General features: G+C 38.9%; 1 protein-coding gene across 1 annotated transcript in view; it reads right to left on the reverse strand.

Moving 5' to 3' along the window:
* The window catches only part of TRPM5 (transient receptor potential cation channel subfamily M member 5), a 60,454-nt gene extending 54,674 nt beyond the window's left edge, over positions 1–5,780 (reverse strand). Inside the window, exons 1-5 of the mRNA XM_042459397.1 lie at positions 5,775–5,780; positions 4,069–4,139; positions 3,569–3,722; positions 2,907–3,087; positions 553–719 (exon numbers count right to left, since the gene is read on the reverse strand). Of these exons, the coding sequence (XP_042315331.1) occupies positions 553–719; positions 2,907–3,087; positions 3,569–3,722; positions 4,069–4,139; positions 5,775–5,780 (579 nt within the window). The remainder of the gene's footprint in view (positions 1–552; positions 720–2,906; positions 3,088–3,568; positions 3,723–4,068; positions 4,140–5,774) is intronic.
* Between the last annotated feature and the right edge of the window lie 4,411 nt (positions 5,781–10,191).

Here is a 10,191-nt window from a genome sequence, read left to right on the forward strand (position 1 = left end):
CCCCAGTCATGACCAATTTACCTCATATTTACTCTTCTCCCAGGCAGTTATTCAACAGAAAACATGAGTGAATTGAGGCCTCTCCTTTAGTCACTCACCTCAGCCTACTTAAACCCTTGGATTAAAAACTAAAAACAAGAGATAATTATCTCAGATCCATGCACTTGAAATTAATTTGGGACAGAGTGTCTCCCCAATAGTCTTGGTGGCATCATAACAGTCTGAGAGGCTATGGTTGAATTTAAATTGCCAATAAAATAATATACACAAACAAATATGTTTTAAAAAAGGAACCGTCTTCCAAATGAAAACTGCAAACTATTTGAATTTGATTTTCAGTAGCTCAGTAGCTCTCAGCACAAGTGGGCATATAGTTCAGGTTCTGATATAATTTCTATTTAATAAAGTCCAAGAAATGATTTGTGATTTTATAACATCTACCTTACTATCCCATCACTACCATGCCAATGGGATCCAAAGGCTATAGTTATGTATTCTCTCCCCATATTTCTTTATTTCAGTCAATGAGGATATATACAGAGATATATGTACCTTAACATTATCCAGAAGCTCTCTGTGCTTAATTTTTCCCAGTGATGTTATCCCTATTGCAACCACTTTTACTGTGGAACAAGTACTTGCCAACATGTGATCTCGAACTGCTTGCCCTATATTTTTTGACATTCCAACACGCAGGGCACTGGTGAAGATCCATGCACCTGAAAGTAATTTGTATAACTGTAAAACATTAGCTAACATTAAATACGTTTTTAGGTCATAGAAAAACATAATGTGTTTTATAGTCTATAGAAATATAGTCAGGTTATGGCTAGATTTCTATCCAGTATACATTTAGAATGCAGCTGATTTTCTTTTATTCACTTGTTTGCAATGTTCAGGTTTTGGCTGCAGTCCTGTGATGTCAGCATATTGCTACATGTCTTTTAACTTGATCTTAATCAAGTGGGAGCTGTTGAGAAGAGCTAGGTGATGGCACCAATAATGCCAGTTTGAACTAAGATCATAAGTCAGTAATTCCGGTGGGGAGTTTGAACAAACTAAGCTATCAATAAAATCTGGTTGTTGGCCTCTGCCTGAATTACAGTTTTGCCATATCTGTTGACATCATAATACCAAGTTATAACAATATTATTTTGTTCTGTGGTGGAAATTCCTTGTTGAAATAAAAACTATAGAAAGATGGAGTCACCTTTGTCAGCCAGAGAGATGGTTTTTGAAATAAAGGCTTGGAGTTTAGGAAAAACTAGAGGAAAGGAATAGTGAGTGCATCTTGACCTAGATGGAAGCTGGCACCAGTAAGAAAGACATAACATAAACTACTGAGATAAGGACATTCAGAAGCAAGGTTAGGATGAATTCCACTGAATTCCTACAGGAGGGGGTAAGGAGTGATGATGCAGTTTTAATGTATGCATGTATTTCTGTTCTGATTGTAAGAATTCTGTATGTTTAAATTGTAATTAGCCAATCAGGTGTATTGAAGAAGCTTCTTTGTCTTGAATAATATAAAAAGAGCCATTTTGTCTTGTTCGGGGTTCTCAGCTTTTTGGAACTTGAATTCCACTGAGTTCATTGTTTTCCTTTGTCGACAACTGGAAATAAACTTATGGATTTTCAATTACTAGGTCCTCTTGCCCATTCTATTGTTCTGCCAATCCTAGAAATCTGTTTCCTGAAATTTCTGTTACAGTTCCAGTAGTTCTCATGACTTCACACTAGTTCTGTGAGATGAATACATAGCCAGTTATGTATATCTACTTGGAAATTAACTCAGTTTAATTCATTAAGGTTGATAGGGCAGAACAGACTGCTCCTAAGGGATAGCCTGCAGTTGCCCCTTTCAGCACTGGATTGGGGCTGTGGCAAATATAGTGCCGTACACACTGGCATCAAAGGCCAGCATGGGGGTGGAGTGAGGGTGTGGCATCCACATGGCAGGCAGCATCATGACACTCCTCTAGCACTGCATCCAAATGTTGCAGTGCCAAAGGAGTGCCAAAAAGCCACATCACTGGCAGCTATGGTGCCCTTTCTGTAGTGCAATAGCCACCAACACCACAGCTTTTTGATGCTCCTTTGGCACTGCATCATCTGGACGCAGCAACAGAGGAGCATTGTGATGCCACCTGCTGTGTAGTCAGATGCACGGCATCACACCAGCATGGGGGCAGAGTCGGGGCATGTGTCATGCTAATGCCACGTCCCCTTTCACCCCCATGCCAGCCTTTGATGCTGGTCTGTACAGCCCCTACCTCTGGGTAAACGTTCATAGGATTGGAATACATGTTTGAATTAGTTATTTCTATGCTCTACCCCAGATTTATGGATCATGTGACCCTCAAAATGCTGTTATACCTAGCTAGCAAATTGTTAGTGATGATGGGACTTGCAGTTCAGCAACATCCAGAAGGCCACATGTTCTCAATCCCCAATGTTTTCCCCCTTTCTAACTCACATTCTTTCAAGGACAGGACTGTAAACTAGATTGCATTGCTCTAATTTTTTTCCAGTTCAAACACTATATGATTTATTTATTTTGCTTGTATAACCCAATTTCTGATAGGATCAACCAATTTGCCTCAGGCATAAGGCTCTGTTTTCAGAAAATGTCTCATATTGCATGAACTGGACCTTTGCAGGGGTGGGGAAATAGATACTAAATATGAAATATTACCAAAAAAATTAGTATGGAAATAATAATAATAAAATTTATTTTTATCCCACCCCTCTGTGTAACACAACTCGGACAGCTTACAACATTCAAACATATATTCCCGTATCTCAAAATCCCACCCTTTGGAAAGTCTGATCCTTTCGCAACCAGCTAGAAGCTTACTAAACAGGTGCACTAAAATTGAGATTTTCCTTCTAGGAATGGAACCAACCAGTGCTTTGAGCAGCTTTGACCAGTCCTTTTCTTAAAGTGTCACGTAACCAAGGTTTCATCAGGAAGTTTTCTTCTTCTCCGACTAAAGAGACAACCAGGTTGGGAGCAGGAAGGTTCCATTTCTTACTCATGACATCAAATATGACTTCAGGATGAACATCACATGAGACCTTAATAAACTGTAATCAAGAAATGGGTATGCAGATAAGATATATGAAAACTATAAGAAACCATAGGACTAAATATGTGGGACTTCATGCATACCAAGAGCTATGTTTCTGTAGCTAGATGTATAGCAACCTGCATCCTCTGGGACTTCCCAAAGGTCCTCCAAAGATCCCAGAGGATAATGACATTCACTTTGTGTCCTGCTATAGGAAGATAGCTGAATACCTCACCACCACTATTCTCCACTGGCCAGTAAATTACTGTATTGAGGCAGGGTACCACAACTTAAATTGTGGGTCTAAGCTTGGCTGTTGCATGACCAGTAGGAAATGCCAGCCTCTGCAATCATGAAACAAGTAAGTTAAGCAGGCATGTTAAATGTTGCCTCTGTAAGTCCCTAACAGAATGCCACCCACAATTTTTAGACTGAGGCATGGTGATGGGATTCCAGCACAATCCTTGTTGTCCTTGATGTTAAGTGTTTTGGGCTACCTTTCCTCGTTTCTTCCCAGAAGTCATGAAGTCAATTTCTCCTGTGCAATATGGCAATTCCCTTCTAAATGTGTCTTCATTGTCACCATTATATAGTTTCTCCTGAGGGTTATCCTTTGGAATTACTGCAGGATCATTGACTTGACTTGATTCTCTGAAAAAAAATTAATTACATTAAAGGTGACTGGCTCAAGTTGTTTAGTTTTCCATCAAAACCAGAAAATATTTTAATCAAAGCTAATGTTTTTTAAAATGTAAATGTAATTTATAGAAATTGAATTTTAACAGTGCTTTTAATTGATTTTCTGTGGTGGAGATAAGTAATGTTATCCTTATTTATGAAATGAAAGGCAAATTAATACATTTGTCCATTTATGTATGTTTATTATAGTAATATACTGAGTGATTATAGTAAAGTGTATAATCAATATTCATACACAGGTTGATTCCAGTTCATATCTTCCCTTTCTTACTATATTAACCATTCTCAAAGAACTTACACTTCATCCTTCAAGTCCAGTTTATCATTTGAGAGACTTTCTCTTCTTCTGAAGGCTTGGAATACAATATTCTGAGAGAGATCAGAGGAGAAAAGTAAATATTACATTTGACTTGAAACAAGGAGTCACTTTTTATTTCACAGTAACATTATAATAGCAAAGAGTTCAGTCAGAAAAAAGCAACTTATAGAGAGTACAATTCTATATCCTATGTAAGTTTACTTGGAAATAAATTCCTTTGTATTACTGCTGTATGAGTGAGCACTGCAATCTCTGTAATGCAGAGATTTAATGTAAAGTCTGATATGGCATAGTGGTTTGAGCATTGGACTGCAACTCTGGAGACCAGGGTTCAAATCCCAGATCAGTCATGTAAATCCACTACGTCACATTGGGTAAGTCACACTCTCTCAGTCAGAGGATAGAAATGGCAAACCCCTCTGAAGAAATTTGCCATGAAAACCTCATGACCTGCCTTAGGGTTGCCATAGGTCAGATGACTTGAAGGCACACAAAAACAACAACAACAAGTGCACTTCACACACTAATACCCTTTTCTTTCATTCAAAGATTGTGAGGAAGAGACAGCAGTAAATACCAAAAGAATGAACAATTGTAAGTTTCTCTTTTCTTAGCTCTTAAAATGTGAATTAGGCAGGCCGAGTCATAATTCAGTAAAATAGAACAATTAGAGATTGCATAAGTTCAGCTGCATAGAGTTCAGCATTACTCTTTGGTTTGAATTGCTGTATTTAAATAATAATAATAATAATAATAATAATAATAATAATAATAATAATAATAATATATAATAAAACAACAAAACTTTTATTTCTACTCCGCTTTTTGTTAAAACAATCAAAGTGGCTTACAGTGCTAAAAGAGTACAACAATGTATATAAAATATCTCCCTTTAAAAAAGAATTAAACATTTTAAGATTAAAATTACATAAAACGATTAAAACAATAACGGTGGGCAAAGTTATCACATATATATGGGGGGTCGCTACATGGCCGAGTAGTTTAGTCAGGGAAGGCCGGAAGAGATTTGTTTTAACAGCTTTCTTAAAGCTATCTAGAGATTGGTAATTTGATGGCTCTTGTCTGGCAGGGCATTCCACAGCCTGGGAGCAGTTGCCCAAAAGGCCCTCTGGGAGGTCGCAATCAATCTGATCTTTATAGGCTGCAATAAATTCCTCCCAGAGGACCTGAGAGCATGGGGTGGATTGTATGGAAGTAGGCGATCCCTTAAATAAGTTGGGCCCAAGCCATGTAGGGTTTTAAAGTGATAACCAACGCCTTGTACTGTGCCTGAAAACTAATAGGTAGCCAGTGGAGAAACTTTAGTATTGGTGTTATGTGATCACTTCTAGATGTTCCTGTAATCAATTCTGTACCAATTGTAGTTTTTGGACTAGACATAAGGGTAGCCCCATGTAGAGCACATTGCATAAATCAAGTCTTGAGGTTACCAGTGAGTGTACTACAATTTCAAGGTCCCCCAGTTCCAGGAAAGGGCGCGACTGGCGTATCAGCCGCTGATAACAGGTGCTCTTGACCATTGCATTCACTTGATTTGACATTTGAAGTGATGGATCCAGAAGCACCCCCAGACTGCAAACGCAGTCCTTTGAGAAGAGTGTGAGCCCCTTTAGGACTGGAGGTTGCAACCCGATACCTGGTTTAAGGGCCCCTACTGTAAGTACCTCCATTTTGTCTGGATTCAGCTTGAGTTTGTTTTGCCTCATCCAGTCCATTACTGCTTTGAGACACTGATTGAGGGGAGAGATGCCATCTGCCATTGTTGCTGATGCCCAAGACATGGAGAAGTATATTTGGGTGTCATCGTCATACTGATAATAGCCCTTCTTTTCCCTTCCACCACCACCATTTCCTATGCAAGGGTAAATTCTTTTGATTGTCAACAGAATGTTAGGAAAGTTTTCCTTATTTTCTTGGGGGGCAGGAGCAGTATGCTTAACTTCACTTTCAGGAGCTTCACTTAAAGTCAACAATGAATCTATCGTTATCTGGAGTTTGGTATGTTGCATAATGGCTACACAATGGATATGAAACCAGGAAAACTTAATTGCCTACATGTATAGGCTTTATTTAACACAAATGATGTAGGGTGTAGAATGTACTTTAAAACTATAGGTTTGGGCAGAAGGAGGATAGTAGACCCAGGTATAGTTCTGACTAGAGGACAATGGATATAATAACGATTGGTAGTTTCCAGTCACATATTTTATGATAAGTGCTCCAATATAATTGGAGAAGATAAATCATCCTTGTTCCTCATCCTCCTACTTCTGCTTCAGCTAGCCAACTAACCAATCAGCCAGCCAACCAGGATTAGGGTGAGTGAAGAAAGTAGAAAAGAATAGAAGCCATTTTCCGCTTCAGAGTGCCTCTATACAGCAGAAATAATGCAGCTCCACACCACTTTAAGTGCTTATGAAATCCTGGGATTGGTAGTTTTACAAGGTCTTTGGCCTCCTCTGCCAAAGAGTGTTGGTGCCTTACTATACTACAAATCCCAGGATTCTTTAGGATGGAGCCATGGCAATCCCCTGTTCTCATTATCAGTGGGAATTGGCCTTTTTTTTTCTTCACATCATCCAATTCACTTATATTTTCATGTGTGAATTCATTACCATCACCAGTTCTACCTTGCAGTTCATTCTTTCCCCATCACATCTGCAGGCCAGCTCAGAGCAGCATTGAAAAACCACCACTAGGTGGCTGCATAAAACAGCACTTGGAAAGGTGTACCGGCACTGGGAAGTTTATTGCAGGTGTATACTAAAAAAAATCAAAAACACACACACCTTCTTTCAAAATAGTATTCTGAAGGACAAGTGTCTCCTGTCCAGGGACCAAGGCTGCTGAAATGCAATAGGGGCTCAAAATGTATAGCGGTCTTAGGGACCATTTACACTATACAATTATAGCACTATGATTCCACTTTAACTGCTATGGCTGTACCCTATCGAATCCTGGGGTTCATAGATTGCTGGGGCACTAGAGGAACTCTCTGGCAGAGAGTTCTAAAGGCCCTTCCCTAATCTGCCAATCCTAACACATAATATTGCCACAGCAGTTAAAGTGGAATCACCGTACTATAACTGTGTAGTATGACAGTGTACTTAGGTTTCCAATGGATTAAAGAAGTTTAAGTAAACAACTGTTTCTTTTCAGCTTATTAACTGCCTTTCCATATCAAAACTCAATTATTTTTATGTCTTTTGGTGAAGTTGAATGAAATCTGAAACCACTGACAGTTTAATAAATAAGAGCTGCCACTCATTGTTAGAATAAGTGTAATTTCTTAGTTAAGATTGTATTAATTTCTACCGTCTATATCCATTCTTATTTTGATTGTTAAAATAGGTCAACATCGGGATGGAAAGCAAGAGCTCCATTTGTTCAAACTTAAAGTAAAACCAGGGAATACACTGCAAAAATTATTGCTATACTGTATATAAAATTTATTATGATTGGGAAATTGTTGTATGATATGGAATGATAAGGAATTTAAGATAAATCATAAGTGAAGTTACTTTTACTTCGGACTTGTGGGCGTATATATTGTTAATATTAGTGAAAGTGACATGATAAATTTAACATATAGCAAAGGTTTACTTTATGGGACAATGAGAACATGAAAGAAATGAGTACTTTATCAACCCAAGAATAAAAGGAAGATTTCAGTTCGGGTCTAAGAAGACAAGAAGACAACGTTTGATAAGAAACAAATGTAGACTTTAGTTGTATATATAGTTACAGTAGAAATTGTATTCTCTTTTGGTATTGTAACTTATTTTATGGAAAATTTAATAAAGATATTTAAAAAAAAGAATAAGTGTAATTTTTAATATTTTCCTTCCTAATGTATTTGAAATCTGATCCTTGGACCAGCAACCTAACACATTGGTTATCAGTCTTTGGCCCTTTGTGTGTTGTTGTTTTTTAACTCCAACTCCCAAAACCTCTTGCCATTGGCCATGCTGGCTGAAAAGTTTGGGAATTGAAATCTAAAACATCTGGAGGGTCAAAGGCTGAGAACCATGGACCTAGCTCACTACTGTTGCTGCTTAGCTAGAAGTCATTCTCCAAGGTGTTGGGCAGACTGCTCATCCTCTTATCTGGGATCCTTTCTAAGATGAAAGTATTATGACTTGGGTCTCCGAGAAGGCATATGCTCTGTCACTGGACAATAGACTCTTCCCTCTTTTTCATTACAGCAAAAATAAGCAGGTGTTACTGGAATGCAGATCCCAGGAATCGTCTTCATAGCTTTTGCTGCCAAGGGCTTTGAGTAGTTGCAGTCCAACAACATTTAGAGGGCTATAAGATTCCCACACTTGCATTCCTCACCAGAATGTAAATAGTTTCAGCATGTAAACAAGTGCTTCCTTACCCACTGGTTACTGATTAAACCAATTAAACTTTCCATCTCTATTGAGACAGGTGTCTCATGTCATTTGGAAACAGTTGTCCATCCCTGTTGTTGCTCTTGTTTCTGACTTACTCCTTGCTGTCTAGTTTGCCACTCTTAGTTGTGGGAATATCAGCAATCCATTGCATTCATTTTGTTTCTTTGCACTGCTTCGTTTTGGCTTTTTAGCTGACAGAAATCACTAGTTTTATCATCCAGAGATCACAATGGGTGCATTTTCAAGATTAATCTCTGCCAGGAATGCAGAGGGCCATTCCTACCATTAGGGAGAGTGCGGCAACTGACTCAAGGGGGAAATATTGGGTTGGGAAGGGACAGACTATTGACAAAATGCCAGAAGGTAGAACTATGTGTGTCATGTAATCTCTATGGCCAGACTTATGGATCCTGGCTGGCTGTACCTTTAACCTAGTCAATGAACCTGTTGGCCCATGGTGCTGTGGAAGACATTGGTTTGTCACTTGCACTGAAGTAAGATTTGATTGCCAATCTGGTCAGCTTCAGAATAAAGAATGAGAGGGCACCATCATGTCCTTGTTTCAAGCACCAGAAGGTTTTCAGCCAGCCCTGCAAGGATGAATTCACTAGTTTTTCTTGAGGCTGCTTTTCCCTGCAGCAGTGGCAACGTTTGGGAACCTGATGCTCACTGGCAACACGTAGAAATTCACTCCAGCATTGGCCCTTCCCATTACTGGCAGAGCAAGACTCACTCTTATTTAAAAAGCTTATATTACAGCTATTTGGAAGTGCTGGGTCCCATGCAAAAGTGTGCACATGCACACCACCCTCTGTCTGGACCCTCCCTACCATGGAAGTAAGGGACAGAGAAGAATGAGGTCAGTATCACATGACTCTGTTATAGAAATAGCAATAGCAGCTACATTTCTATACCACTTCATACTGAACTAAGTAGTCTCTGAGCAGTTACCCCACTTTATCCCACTATTATTCTACTTCTTCTACTAAGGCTGTCTCCTGTGACATTCTAGGGTTTGTAGAGGCCTAAGAGTTCTTTGGCAGAGAAATCTAAATGCCCCTCCCTAAACTTCAAATCCCAGGACCCCACAGGAGGCCGCCATAATAATAATAATAATAATAATAATAATAATAATAATAATAATAATAATAGTAATACGTTTTATTTATAGACCGCTATTCTGCAATGATCATAGCGGTGTACAGTGAAAATTGTAATACAATACAAAAGGTGACAGTTAAAGGAGGGAGAAGTCTCGTCCTTCAGGCAGTCCCTGATGTTGCTGGGCCATTTCAGTTAAAAGTAGAATAATAGCACTGTAACAATATAGTGTGATATTGGTGTGTGATATTCTAGTCTAGTCAGCTGCAGTGGCTCCTCTAGTGGTTGTGTTTTCATTCTGCTACGAAAAAAGACAGGGTGGTAGTGGAATTCAGACACTCCCTATTGTTTTGAATGCTTCTGGAGCTGAGCAATTATGGGAAGAGGGACAAGGGAAATTACCTGTGCTACAGCTAAGGTGATTTTCCTAGGTCACTCTCCCATAATGCCTTTGTTCCAGAGAGCATTCAGAACAATAGCTGGGCTCTGTGTAATTCCTACTAAAGATAGTAACCAACTAGCTACAGCCAATTAAAGGTGCATCTGCATTGTAGAAATAATGCAGTTTGGTACCACTTTAAGT

The sequence above is a fragment of the Sceloporus undulatus genome, chromosome 1 (genome assembly GCF_019175285.1).
Source record: "Sceloporus undulatus isolate JIND9_A2432 ecotype Alabama chromosome 1, SceUnd_v1.1, whole genome shotgun sequence".
Taxonomy (NCBI): domain Eukaryota; kingdom Metazoa; phylum Chordata; class Lepidosauria; order Squamata; family Phrynosomatidae; genus Sceloporus; species Sceloporus undulatus.